Source organism: Hyperoodon ampullatus (genome assembly GCF_949752795.1).
Source record: "Hyperoodon ampullatus genome assembly, chromosome: 6".
NCBI classification, from domain to species: domain Eukaryota; kingdom Metazoa; phylum Chordata; class Mammalia; order Artiodactyla; family Ziphiidae; genus Hyperoodon; species Hyperoodon ampullatus.
The window spans coordinates 122,610,371-122,625,395 of record NC_136919.1 but is presented as its reverse complement, the minus strand read 5'-3'; the positions used below and the strand labels follow the sequence as shown (position 1 = coordinate 122,625,395).

General features: G+C 42.4%; 1 protein-coding gene across 4 annotated transcripts in view; it reads left to right on the top strand.

Moving 5' to 3' along the window:
* GALNT7 (polypeptide N-acetylgalactosaminyltransferase 7) overlaps nucleotides 1–15,025 on the top strand; it is a gene marked incomplete at its 3' end in the record, with an annotated part of 116,526 nt that overhangs the window by 82,085 nt on the left and 19,416 nt on the right. For all 4 annotated transcript variants that reach the window (XM_079707206.1, XM_079707205.1, XM_079707203.1 and 1 more), the window contains exon 3: nucleotides 11,973–12,139. In XM_079707206.1, coding sequence (XP_079563332.1) covers nucleotides 11,973–12,139 — 167 coding nt within the window. The remainder of the gene's footprint in view (nucleotides 1–11,972; nucleotides 12,140–15,025) is intronic.

The window sequence follows — 15,025 nt, the reverse complement described above, 5'->3', positions numbered from 1 at the left end:
AAATTGATGAGTCACCTCACTTGTGATCTCACAGCTGTTCGGTCCTTGAGTTCCTTTGCCAGAGTTTAATGAACTACAAGTGTTTTCCAAAGTGGTGGTTTGAGATTTCCTGGCATCTGTCTGCCTTCTTCAGGGTGAGAATGAACATTCCCTGTAACTGACTTACCTTTACAATAACATCCCATCTCTGAGCATAACCCTTTTGATAACTAACTTCAGCTTACTTTTGGCGATTCATTAAGTTCTGGAGGATTTGATTTTCCGGAAAATTACAGTGAAGCAAAGATGTAAGAGAGAAGATACTTCAATTAATATAGGAAAAGAAGGAGACTACTTTAATGATTTCTAGAAACAGTATTACCCACTTCCTCTTCCACAATATTTATTAAACATCACATATGTATCAATTATACTACATGCTAAACCGGCAACATGTCTTTTTCATACCTTTATGAAGGTAAATCGCTAAACATACTGCATATATTCTTATAGCCCCAGAAATTGCTAGTTCTGCTAACTGTTGTACATTATGTACTCTTTTCCACATCTGTATTCAGAGTTTTATAGTTGAGTCTTCAAAAAATGACCTAGTGTAGTTATATCCTCATCTTGCTGTAGGAACATTAGTATCAGCCAGTGTTTAAGACCTTCCATAAATAAATGTTCTTTGGCCTATATTGATAACTCCTTTAATACCTAACAGTTCTCTGGTGGGGAAATTATTTGCTCAGTCCAGCCTAAAGTCACCATGCTGCCCTGTAAGTTTACATCTTTTTTTCCGTCATTAACAGGGTCAGAATCTGCCTTTGGAAATATGGGTCCTGCACGTGGTCAGTGTGACTTCCTTGTTGAAATCAGAGCACATGGAGAAGGCATGTAATCACTCACTGAGGGATGAAACACGGAATAGGAGATGATTCAGTAAACATTTTTTTCCACATCTTTATTGGAGTATAATTGCTTCACAATACTGTGTTAGTTTCTGTTGTACAACAAAGTGAATCAGCCATGTGCATACATATGTCCCCATATCCCCTCCCTCTTGAGTTTCCCTCCCACCCTCCCTATCCCTCCCCTCTGGGTGGTCACAAAGCACTGAGCTGATCTCCCTGTGCTATGCAGCTGCTTCCCACTGGCTACCTATTTTACATTTGGTAGTGTATATATGTCCACTCTCTGACTTCATCCCAGCTTCCCCTTCCCTGCCCCGTGTCCTCAAGTCCATTCTCTATGTCTGCATCTTAATTCCTGTCCTGCCCCTTGGTTCATGAGTACTGCTTTTTTAGATTCCGTATATATGCATTAGCATATGGTATTTGTTGTTCTCTTTCTGACTGACTTCGCTCTGTATGACAGATTCTAGGTCCATCCACCTCACTACAAATACTCAGTAAACATTTTAAGGAATGTTTGCAAAGTGTGATCTTCAAGTCAGTGTTGAACTTAAATTCCCAACTTGGTCTCCGCACAACTGTTACACTGACGTGTGTTCTGGTGCAGCAGTGCCGTTGGTCTCCACTGACAGCCTCCAGGAAGACAGCCCAGGGAGGCTCATCACTGCGTTGACCATAACGAGGGCCCCTGGAAAACAAACCCCAGCTGGTCTTCACGCCAAGAATATCGCACTCTTTCCGAACAACTGGTTTGTTAAACACAGTCCTGACCAGGTTTCCCTGCTAGAAAATTCAAGCCAAACTGTGGCTCATCCATTCAAAGTATGGGGCGGGGGTGGGGTGCGAGGCCACCTTGCTGCCCAGCTCGGGGGTGCCGCCTGAGTGTCTTCTCTGTGACTGGTGCCCCAGGACCGTGCACACAGGGCCCCTTGGCCCTCGCATACGCACTTTTAAAATCTCGTTTTTGCTTCCTCTGTTTTCTTCTCATTCTTTCTTTATCCATCTTTTCCCTCTCCTGTTATAGAGTTTTGTAATATTGTTGTATTCTGTGTGTCTTTATAAGCTGCTTGAAGTCCTTTGTGGAATAAGGTGCAGCATAAATTAACGTCAGAAAGAGAAAAACAAATACCGTATGCCAACGCATATATATGGAATCTGAAAAAAACAATGGTACTGACGAACCTAGGTGCAGGGCAGGAATAAAGACGTAGACATAGAGAATGGACTTGAGGACGTGGGGTGGGAGGGCGAAGCTGGGGCAAAGTGAGAGAGTGGCATGGACAAATATACACTACCAAACGTAAAATAGATATCTAGTGGGAAGCAGCCGCATAGCACAGGGAGATCAGCTCGGTGCTTTGTGACCACCTAGAGGGGTGGGATAGGAAGGGTGGGAGGGAGACGCAAGAGGGAGGGGATATGGGGACATTTGTATGCATATGGCTGATTCACTTTGTTGTGCAACAGAAACAGGGTATTGTGAAGCAATTATACTCCAATATGAAGTTGTATTAAAAAATAAAATAAAAATAAGTTACAGATGCAAACCTGCATGTGTTCATGCCCCTACATCATTTACATCCATGCCAAAGCACCCAGACCCTTACTGCTGGTAGCGGTGCTTGTCTCAGCTTAGATATATTGGTGTTTAAGCTGGTGCTTCTGTAAAATCAGAATATGGCATGAAAGCTCGTGTGTGAAATGAGAGTCCAGTATAGCTAGAAGCATATGGCTTCTACTGTGAAATATCCTTTCTCTTTTCCCAGGGAGTTTTGGAGAAATGTACAAGAACATATGTCCAGTACTAGGATTCCCTGCCAGATTTTTTCCCTGAATTGTGGTTTGACATTTCAGATCATTAAGTGGACACATCTGTCCGAGTATGTTTTCCTTTTCAAAAAAAAAAAGATCATTTGAAGACAGCTACCCAGCAACAGAGTCAGCATTCTTAGTTTGCCCTGATGCAGATGGCATTCTCAGCCCTGGAATCAGGCACAGGTCACTCCACAGAGCTGAGTGCAGCCATCTGTTCATGGCTGTATGTCCCCTGGGTGTTGAGCAAAAATAAGGAATTCATTTTCCTGTTTGTTTTTAAGTATATATTGGTGAGTAATTATTGGTAAATCTGTGGTTTAGGGGAAAGAATCTTAAAGGCTTCCTTGCTAAATCTTGCCTCTGTCACTAGCTGTGACTTTGAGCAAATCACGTGGTCTAGCGGTGCCCCTGCAGGACTATTCAGGTATGATCGTGTAGGTACCGTACAAGCTAGTAGAACTGCACTTCCTCAGCCTGGGATGAAACGGGATCACAGTAACTAATACGAAAAATACCACTTATTTGGCTCAAACATTATCCACTGTGCTAGAACTTTAGGTCCCTGAAATTCTTCCCAGCCAGCTCTGGAGTCAGCTGTTGAACACCCTGGGAAGGAATCTTCCCGGACTCCTCCATGCAGGAGGCTTCCTGTTGCTGCCTACCAGCCAGTGCTCCCCAAACCCTTGGCCCGAGGTCCCTGGTGCCACTCTCGTCCCCACCACAGGGACAGAGTCTCCCCGTGGAGCCACTGTGGCACCTGCCACCTGTCAAGGACCCATCTTCGTGGAGAGCGTGCCCTTCACACTGGCTTGGCTTGTCAGGACACTAAATAAGCCAGAGCGTCGGTGGGGCGGCAGAGATGGAGCTGTTCTCGAAGCCGTCCTCCAAGGTTCCCACCCCAGGGTTTTTGTACACGATCCACGGTTGCTGCAGAGGCCAACAACCATGTAACCTTAGGAAGCCGCTGGCTGTTTGGAGCTGTGAATTCCAACTGCGCTGTGACTGTCTGATGGTCACTGACAGCTGAGCTGTCATGGGTGAGGACTGGACGGCTGTCCCCCACTACTTGCGGGGATGCCAGGAAACTGCCTACCAGAGGAGGCTGGGGAAATGGAAATAGGACAGATACAAGCTTTTCAGAGAGCCCGGGACCGCAGGAGGCCACCAGCGATCTGGGCAGATAACGGTCCTGCTGCTTGTCCTGTGAAATACATAAAGCAGTGTTTTTTGTAGCTTCCTGCCTTAGGAATAAGCCGTGATGAGCTAGAGAATTTCTGGTCCAAGTCATTCTGCTCTGCTAAGGATTTCCCCTTTTTCTCCAACACACTGGTCACTTGGACATGAAATAAACCTGAGCCCCTCAACTCTCTGCCCCAGAAGATGAAGTTGAGATGCAGCTACCCGGTTGGAACCAGGGCACTTGCTTAAACGCTTGCACACGTGGCCAGCATGTGGTTTTTAGTTTAGATTGAGCTGATTGGGAGTGTGGACCTGATAGAGATTACAGGCGTGATGAGCTAAAGCCACCCATCGTCTCTGCCTTCATACTGTTCTGGTTTCTTGCCTCCCAATTGTGGCACCATATGGACCATGCCAGGGCAAGCATGGCAGACACCATGCTTCCTCAGTTACTGAGTTTCATCCTGAAAAACTTTTGCATAACCAACCGTTAATCCTGTGTTCATTGATTTTGACTTTCAACCCCAATGGAGCACAAGTTAAAGGTTTATTATTTGCCTTTTCATTAATATTTAATTCATTAATGAAGAAAATGTGTGGTATTCTATGATATAGTACAACATTGTGAAGAGGAGTATTCCTAGAAAATTTTTTGAAATCAAATCAACCAATATGTATTGAATAGTAACATAATATATGAAAACACTGTTCCAGCTATGAGCAGAACTTGTGGTGATTAGCTGACATTTTCATCATGGAGGAAGAATGGGTTCTGTTAGTACAGACTTAATTTTGACCTTCAAGGGAAGACTGACTGATAAGAAGGATTGATAAGAACATTGGGGAAAAATAACTAGACCAGGGCTTCCCTGGTGGCGCAGTGGTTGGGAGTCCGCCTGCCGATGCAGGGGACACGGGTTCGTGCCCCGGTCCGGGAAGATCCCACATGCCGCGGAGCGGCTGGGCCCGTGAGCCACGGCCGCTGAGCCTGCGCGTCTGGAGCCTGTGCTCCGCAACGGGATAGGCCACGACAGTGAGAGGCCCGCGTACCGCAAAAAAAAAAAAAAAAAAAAAATAGAGCATCCTAGAGTTTCTAATAATCAAGGAAAGGGATACAAGCTCTTCAAGGCATAGAGGTAGAGTTTTGAGAAAATGATTAAATACAGAATAATTTTTCATGCTTCAATTTTATGTGCCCAGTCAAAAGAAAGAATATATTATCAAGAAGGGAATAGTCTACCTGGGGGTGAGAACAGGGGACCCAGAGAAGAGACGTGGTCATTGTACCCACAGCTGTCCATGGTAGAGGTGGCCTGAGTCTGAATTTAGTCTGTTCAGCAATCTCTATTGTGGAAGAGCGTGCATGGAGCTTTCAAAACCAGCAAGATGATCAGATCTCAGGCTTGCCAAGCAGCCTTGCAACTGTAACCAGTTTTTCATAGTCTGCTGAATTAGATATTATTTACTGATAAAGCTTAAATACATAAAGGCTTTATATTCAAACTAAAGATGTTAGAAAACCTAGCTGGTACAGAGAAGATGGAAGGAAATTGTTCACAGGCATGTCATTTTCGGTTATGAAATCTATTTTTGACTTTTTTAAGTTATAGAAAAGTCACTATGAAAATTCGTCATTCCTGTGTTCTGATACAAGCACCTGGCACCACATAGGTGCCCTGTAAATATTGTGTAAAAATTACTTTTAAGAAAAACTGCAGGATAAACAAGGTCCTGCTGTATAGCACAGGGAACCATAGTCAATATCCTGTGATAAACCGTAATGGAAAAGAATATGAAAAAGAATGTATAACTGAATCACTTTGCTGTACACCTGAAACTAACACAACATTGTAAACCAGCTGTAAGTACGTGCGGCCAGAGAGTTCAGCAACAACTAGCGCGGAGCGCGATGCCCTTGGTGCTGAGGGTCTTCAAGCTCTCTTGGAAAATGAAGTGCCGGAAAGGGGAAACCACTCGAAAGTCTGTAACAGAACCCATCATTTCAAGGTGGCATCGTGTTTCTGTTGGCCCTCCTTCTTCTTGAAGCTTATTCCAGATTTTATGCCCGTAAAGTGAGAGAAATGCTGCAGAATGGGCGTCTGACCTCAACACAGCGTGCTTCTCTCAGGACTGAGTCTTCTGGTCCAGGTTCTGCATTGTCACCAGCACTTGCCTGTGCGCTCTCCCGGCGGCCTCCTCTCCCAGCGCAAGTGCCCGCCTGCAGCGCACGTCCGCCTCCGGCTGCTCCCGTGCCCCAGGGGCGACAGGAGGGTGGCGCCCTCGAGGTGTTGGCGGCAGTTTGGCCGGTGCCCGCCGTCCTAACCACCCACTCCTGGCTCCCAGGTGTACTGACCCTGCTCACCTGCCGTACCCCAGCCTGTGGGCCCCTCCCCACGTCTGCCCCCGCTGTGGGCGCTCATCTCCCCTCCGGCTCTCACGGGCATCCTGTGAGCCCGCGGGCCAGGCTCCGGCTTAAGCCGTCCACCCCATCGCTTCCCTGCACGTCGCCTTACTCCTTACGTGGTGGCTCCTGGCAGCCCTGGTTCTTAACTCTGTTGCTGACAGCAGGTGGAAACGTCTACGCTCTCTGGCTCCATGGAGAGCCAAGGAGACTGCACAGAAGAGGTGGGAAGGGACTGCTTCGCTTCCCCTGCCCGCATACCCACAGCATCATCTCTACCCCATGCTGCAGCCTCCCCGATGGGCCTCTCCCCTAAAGTTCAGAAAGGGAGGCCGGGCTTGAGCCCCTCCTTCCATCTGCTTTTATTCTGGTCTGTCGACTCTCTGCTCTATCTTGGTCTTCTTCCAGATTTTCCCCCTCTGCTGCTAGAAGAGCATCTGTCTCCACCTGCCATACGGACTCACTGATTCTCGACAGTACCTCAAAAGAGTTGGACTGCGGGGTGGAGAGTGGACACTACGCAGAGCAGAAAACACATCTAGAGGCATTTCAAAAATACCCTTAGAGCAATTCAGTAATATTTATCAAGCAACTGCTCTGTGTTAGGTGGTGGTAAGCAAAGCAGATGAGGTTCCCGTCCTTAATGAGCTTACAGCCTTGAGCCTTTTGTGGGAAGGATTCCAGGCAAGGGCGGGTGTAGAGATTTACGCATAAGGATGATCGTTGTCACAGTGTAGAGCCAATGGAAATGTCCATAAGGAAAAGGTCACATGAATTATGGAACAACCAGGAGTTCCCTGGTGGCCTAGTGGTTAGGATTCTGGGCTTTCACTGCCAAGGCCCAGGTTCAGTCCCTGGTTGGGGAACTGAGATCCCACAAGCCACGTGGTGCAGCCAAAAACATTTATTAATTTAAAAAAATGATGGAACAGCCATACTTCGCAATGTTGTACAATAGCTACAAAGAATTAGATAACAGGATAAAGCTATACATACTCACATGAAAGAAGAATTTATACATACTCATCTGAATATATCTGTACATATCTACAGACATTTATATGTCTGCATGAGCATAAAATGTCTAAACACAACAACTAGTGAAGTGATTTCCTCTAGGAGGTGAGATTTGTTGGGGAGAGGGAAGGGGGCGGGTTTTACCTTTACTTTGTACACTTCTATATTGTTTGGATCTTGTACAACAAAGTGTGTATTGCTTTTGTAATTTTTTTCAATTTTATTTAAAAAAATTTTTTATACAAATTTTAAAGGTAACTTCATTTGCGGTAATTACAAAATGTTGGCTATACTCCCCATGTTGTACAATACATCCTTGAGCCTGTTTATCTTATACCCAACAATTTGTACCTCCCTGCCCCCAATAGTGCCCCTCACCCGCACTGGTACCCACCAGTTCGTTCTCTATATCTATGAGTCTTCTTCTTTTTGTTATATACACATAGTTCGTTGTATTTTGTGGATTCCACATATAAGTCATATCATATGGTATTTGTCTTTCTCTGACTTATTTCTCTTCGCATAATGCCTTCCAAGTCCATCCATGTTGCTGCAAATGGCAAAATTTCATTCTTTTTTATGGCTCCGTAGTATTCCATTGTATGTATGTATGTGTATGTATATCTGTGTGTGTGTATATATATATATACTGCTGCTTCTTTAACCATTCACCTGTTGATGGACACTTAGGTTTCTTCCATGTGTTGGGAATTGTAAGTAATGCTGCTATGAACATAGCGGTGCATGTATCTTTTCAAATTAGTGTTTTTGGTTTTTTCAGATATATACCCAGGAGTGGAATTGCTGGGTTGTATGGTAGTTCTATTTTCAGTTTTTTGAGATATCTCCATACTGTTTTCCACAGTGGCTGCACCAATTTACATTCCCACCAACAGTGTACAGGGGTTCCCTTTTCTCCACATCCTTGCCAACATTTGTTATTTATGTTCTTTTTGATGATAGCCATCCTGACAGGTGTGAGGTAATATCTCATCATGGTTTTGATTTGCATTTCTCTCATGATTAGTGATGTTGAGCATCTTTTCATGTGCCTGTTGGCCATCCGCATTTCCTCTTTGGAAGAATGTCTCTATTCAGTTCTTCTGCCCATGTTTTAATTGGGTTGTTTCTTTTTCTTGATGTTGAGTTATATGAACTGTTTATATATGTTGGATATTAACCCCTTCTCAGTCATATCATTTGCAAATATTTTCTCTCATTCAATAGGTTGTCTTTTCATTTTGTCAATGGTTTCCTTTGCTGTGCAAAAGCTTTTAAGTTTAATTAGGTCTCAGTTGTTTATTTTTGCTTTTATTTCCCTTACTTTAAGAGATGGACTCGAAAAAAAATATTGCTTTTGTTTGGTAATTTTTAAGACGAAGAAAATAGGAAAAATATATGCCAAGAGTTGTCGTTACTGGCACATAACCTAGTTTACATCTTTGGAGTTATTTCCAAACCGTACAGAGGTGAGGGAAGATGGAGAAATTGGGAACACACTCTCTTCCAGCTCTTGTCCCCTTGTCCTGTAGGAATGCAAGGTAGCACGTCCAGACCTTCCGACGGACGGTCTGCCCAAGCAGTCCCTGGGACAGGAAGGTGTGCGCTGTGGGCCCCCTCTCGTCTTCACTTCCCCCTTCCTCCCCTCCTTCATTCCCTCTGTTTCCAACTCCTTGCACTCTCCCGTTCAAAGTCCTCGTCTGGCTCATTTCCCCAAGCTGTCATCTTTTGCCTTAGAAATCAGCAAGTTCCAAATCTCCTTCCATGACTTAAATATTTTCACCGATTCTGGGGTCTGTTGTAAATCAAAATCTGTGTCTTTCCCATCCCGTTCTGCTTCTTTAGGCCCAGTGGTTAGACTCAGGGAAGAAAATTATTGCCTGAATCTCCATCAGAGCATTTGCTTGTTTTTGCAGTTTCGGGGAGGGAGACCATTGGTCCCTACCCTTCCAAAATTAGACATACCTGCCCAGGTTAGTTTCTCTCCAGAAACACTCATCACATCTTCTTTCAAAATCTGCACCCCTCCACTACTGTATTTTTTAACTTGGTACTCTGAAAGAGCATGTGGCCCCTCCCAACCTTGAAAAGCCCTCTTTGTTGCCGAAGGCTTCCATGCCCCCACCCTCTTCCCCATTCCTGGGGTATCTCCAGGCCACAAAGGGCAGGGAAGAGGGGGAGGGGAGAGAGCGCCCATCACGTAATAAGCTCGATGTGTGCCTTGTATTGACATTATATTCAATGTCAGTATCAGTTCTTAGACCTTAGATCAATTCTTAGCCATTCATGGATAGGTATAGCTAGTATTTTTTCTTTTTCTTTCATTTTACTTTTAACAAGATTTCTTATAAACCCAAGATAGCCTAGGTTTATGTCCTGGCTTCATTACTTTCTAGCTGAGTGATCTTAGGCAGTCATTTATCCCTGACCTCGGTCCCCTCATCTGTAAAATGGGGGCATTAATAGTACTAACCTCATAGTGATGTTGGGAGGTTAGATAAGTTAATAAAAGTAAAGCACAGAGAATAGTGCCTGACACATAATAAGTATATCCTGGTATTTGCAGTTATACTGAAAATGCCCTTTTTTGTAACTTTTCAGTTTTTTTCATATTTTAATTCTAACTTCCAAAGATATAGATCTTCCGTCTATTCATTTTTTATCTGAATCACATGCACACAATTCATTGTATGCTTTTATCTTTTCCTCCCCACTTCTTTGGTGTCAGTACTTTTAAAATCATCCTTCTGGTCTCACCCTCACCTCATGGCTCCAGGACACCTTCCTACCCACCTGTCCTGAGGTTGAATGAGGGCCACCTGTCAAAGCGCCATGGTTTCCCCACTGTCACACGCAGAGAAAGTGCAGACATTTGCTCCGGGTCTCACGGTGGGCTTCATAAGGGCAGAGACTGTGTCTGCTCCTTGATGCTGAGCTAGCGCCTAGCTCAGAACGTAGCAGGTACTTACTGCGCCTTTAACAAGAAAATGCAGGTGTAAGAAATAAGATTTAATGGATTCCAGACTCAGTCTGTATTTCTATAAAAACAACCTCTAAGAACACAGACAATTGAGAACTATGTTGAAAGGGAAATAAACACCCGGAGAAAACATTGTTTGCATCTCTATTGGGCCAGGTCCTATTTTAGATAATGGTGGTATAGGTTATCAAGCTGATAATGTTAATTGCTGCTTTTATGGTTTTAAATTTAATCTTGGGAACAAGCTTTTTTACTCCTCCATGAAAAGCTTTGGGATTAAAAAAAAAAAATCTTTCCCTTCCACTTACCAAGGAGAAGCTAACAGGCACCAGATGCTAGTCCTGAACGCTAACTCCTGCAGAAAGAACGTGGGTCTCAGATTCTCATTCGTCTGTCCTGTTCTTACTGTCTTGTTCTTCTGCCATAACCAAACAGGAAAAAGTGTGTGTGTGTGTGTGTACATACACACATATATGTGTAGACACATATGCTTGTATATGCATAATATACACACAACTGTACCTCAGTATCTACCGGGAGATAGGTTCCAGGACCCCTTCGGATACCAAAATCCATCCGTGGATACTCAAGTCCCTTATATAAAATGGCATGGTATTTACATATAACTTATACACACCACCCTCCTGTATACTTTCAATCGATTATTTATAATACCTAATACAAGGTAAGCACTATGTAAATAGTTGCCATGGAAAATTCAAATTTTGCTTTTTGGAACTTTCTGGGATTTTTTTCCAAATTTTTTTCCAAATTTTTTTTTTTTGCGGTACGCGGGCCTCTCACTGTTGCGGCCTCTCCCGTTGCAGAGCACAGGCTCCGGATGCACAGGCTTAGCGGCCATGGCTCACGGGCCCAGCCGCTCCGCGGCATGTGGGATCTTCCCGGACCGGGGCACAAACCCGTGTCCCCTGCATCGGCAGGCGGACTCTCAACCACTGTGCCACCAGGGAAGCCCTTTTTCCAATATTTTTGATTCACAGTTGGTTGAATCTTAAGATGCAGAACCAGCAGCTATGGAGGGCCGAGCATGTGGGGGGCAGGGGGGTTCTTTCCAACTAGAAAAAGGTTTCTGGCAACTTGATTCCTGCTACAGTTATTTGAAGTAATTTTGCGTAAAACAGTTAAAGACCCTTCTTTAGTCAATCTAATAACTCTAAACACTATTAGAACTTTGTTTATTCAGTTAATTTTGGAATGTCTCTCGTATGCTGCACTTCAGCCCATTTCATGTTTTTCTGAATGTTTTAGCCATATTATAAGAGGACGGCTTTCAAACACAGTTATACAGTGGTTTATTCACAGCAAGTGAAATAAATCCCTTGCACCAGAAGCTCAAGTTTTAAAGCAGAAAATAAACTGAGGTTGAAGTCATGGAAAACAAACCTTCATACCATCCCCAGCTGAGAAGCATAAATTCACAAATTAGTTCTCTTTGTCGCAATAAGTGCTGGTTGGTGAAGAAGTAGCTTGAATATTAGTAACTTTGTCTCATACCAGCATCTCTCTTCTACCTTGGGTTTCTGTTAAAATATAAAATGTATTTCATTCACTTACCTTAGTTAAGTCAATAATATTTAATCCAATCAGAAGACGTAGTCATAGTAAGTTTGGAACCAAACGTTGCAGATTACCTCTGAATAAATATGATGAAATGTTCCTTTTGTAGATGCAAGTATTGGCATTATGATGAAAACCTGCTCACGGCCAGCATCGTCATCGTCTTCCATAACGAAGGGTGGTCCACCCTCATGAGAACAGTTCACAGCGTAATTAAAAGGACTCCAAGGAAATACTTAGCAGAAATCGTGTTAATTGACGATTTCAGTAACAAAGGTAATGGCTATGGAATCGACATTTTGTCTATAAAATAACTATAAGCAGTTGCAAAAAGGTGATCTCAAAATAGTCTTCAGAAATGAATAATTAGCATCTATTGATAGCATCTATTACCAACAAGTTGGCACTGTGCTAAGCATTGTATGTGAATTATTTTGTTTGGTTCTGACAGTAAGCCTTGTGATACATATTGTTCATCTTCATTTTGCACTTGAGGCTCAGAGATGTTGAGTGACTTGCCAGCAGTGACAGAGATAGTAATTAACAGCTGCATCCAAATCTATAGGCTTATAAGTCTGTGTATTTAACCACGGTCTTATACTATACCAATTCTTTGGGCATTGGGTTTTATAAAAATTTAATCGTAGAGGCAATTTATTGAATGACTGAAAAAATGCAATGGCATGTATACTGTAATGCCACCCAAAGCTCCATCCAAATCTATATACTGACACCTATATACCTGTTTAATAGCTTGTATTTTGCATTTCAGTGTATTTTGAATTTGACCAGAAACCATGGACTATTTTTATTTATAAAAGAAAGTACCTACTAAAGGTTATTTTGTTCTAGATTTGATTTAAGATATTGAATAGAAGGAAATTGTGTTTTATTTTTTACTCGATTTATGGAGCAAGCTCTAGCACATTTAGGGAGACATTGGTTAGTCTTGGTTCAACTTGGCTAGAGAGAGATGGAGCAGTGATTTTCCAAATAAGTGCGGTTTTTTAAGTTAAATTTCTTTTCTTCAAATAGATCCATTATTGTAAGCTGAATATATCTTCTTAATGATGTAAATATCAAAAGATAGATAATGCTATAGCTCAGACCCCAAAGCAGCATGTAATTATGCTGCTAAAACCCAAGTCTGGGCAGTTATTTATTCTTCTTTGCTTGTCATAAAACTGAGTTGAAACCTTTGAAAACTGACCAAAGAGCACAGACAACTCAATAACAACAGGATATCTGCTTTTTGGCAAATGAGTTTTGCAGAGAGGTTTTGTGTGTAAGTAGTGATACCACTGGATATAATGTTAGAAAAGAAGTCAGAACATGGGCAGCATGAAAATACCATTCAGAAGGGCTTTACAAAAGCTTCCTCCAAGACTTAATTTAGAACTCTTGCAGTCTGGATAAACCTCTGCTGTTTTTGCAAGGACACAACCAGAATCTTGATCTTGTATACATATATTAGCATGGAGAGAAACAGAAATATGACCTACCACTTTCTTCAACTAATCATTTTTAATTACAGCAGGGAATGTATAACTTTAAATGTTCAGTCATCAAATGCCTTTAGCTTAGACATCTTGGTTGCACTTTTCTACAATGGGATCATGTTCATTAAGAATACTATTCCTGTCTCAAATAACTATTTGAAAATATGTTTTTAAGTGATATTGTTGGTGCCAACGATGTTTTAGATTTAGCAAAACTTAAGTCTAGAAGAACAACTTGGAGAAATCGCATGTCTATGATTGTACTGATTTTAAGAACCACTATGTTATTAATACAAGTTAAAAAGCTCAGAATAGTCTTTAAAAAAAAAAAAAAAAAGTGAAGATACACCAAAAGGTGTTTCCCACTCTAAAATCTTGCTTTCTTGCTTGGCCCGAGGGAAGAACAAAATTGGAGGCTTAAGTTTTTTGTCCAGTTTACTTTAATTTTTTTGTGATCAGTGCTTCTGTTGTTACAAATCTCTAACAGCCCCTTGTAACACATTTTAAAAGCAATTACATATAGGGTCTGCTTAGCTTACAGCGTGGGGAGGGTTGCTGATTGGGGCTACTCTTGGACAGAAGTACAGAAGGTCTTTAATTACTCTTCCCAATTTCAAAACACCCTTGAACATCTGTCAGTCCTATCCTCAGTAAAACTATACAGCATTTGGTAAATCTGACTTACGTGAAAACTTGGATTGCTTTCTTTCCCCAATATATTCAGTAATTAAAACTCTGAGTTACAATTTTTCTTTTAAAGACAAAATACTTAACTAATTTATATAAAACCTGGCAAAAGAGCTGGCTGCTCAGAACCCTCAGGTTTCTGGAAGTTACAATGTCCTCAAAACGTAAGGGTCTGGGGCCTTTGAACAGAGAACACTCCTCTCCACCTGTGCATTGGGCAACGGGCTACACGAACCACGTGTCCTCCTCGCAGCACTCAGGGAAGGAAGCTGCGGGAGCACTTCCGCTCACAAGTGCACATCATTTCTGCCTGCTTCTCATTGGCCACAGCAAGTCAGGTGGCCCAGCGTGCAGTCTGGGCTGGGGCTGAGGAGGATTGCTCATCTCCCAGCAGGGGTCGTGCTTCTTCGGGGGCACTGATCTGTCCACTGTAGTGAGACCCAAGGGCAGCCAAAGTCATCTTAACTAGAATCTAAATTTAAAGAGCACACCATCAACTCGTTTCTGGCCGTAACAGTTTATTTTCAATATATTTAGATCACATATCCAAAAAAGTACCTAATGCAAGTCAGAAGGGGCTTTAGAAAAAAAAAAAAACACAACAACTTAGGACTGTACAGAACTAAAAAAAATAGGAAGGTAAGAGCTTTTTTTAAAAAAACAACAGCAACAAAAAAACCTTATATTGAAGGGAAAATTACCAAGACTCTCTGGGGAAACATTGTAATTCAGCATGAGAATTTTATTTATAATTCTCATTAAAACTGGACACCAAAGTAGAGAATGGAAAATTTTTTCTTGTCAATTTTGAATACCCATGTGTGGGTATCTTTCTAATTATAAGCTCCTTAAAAACGAGTAAAGGATTAAGTGTACAGCCTGATTTGCCCATTTAACCACTGGCTCTTCACTAAATACAGCTGTTTTGGGGGTTGTTTTTGTATTCATGGGCCAAAATTTTAAACAACTTAAAAAT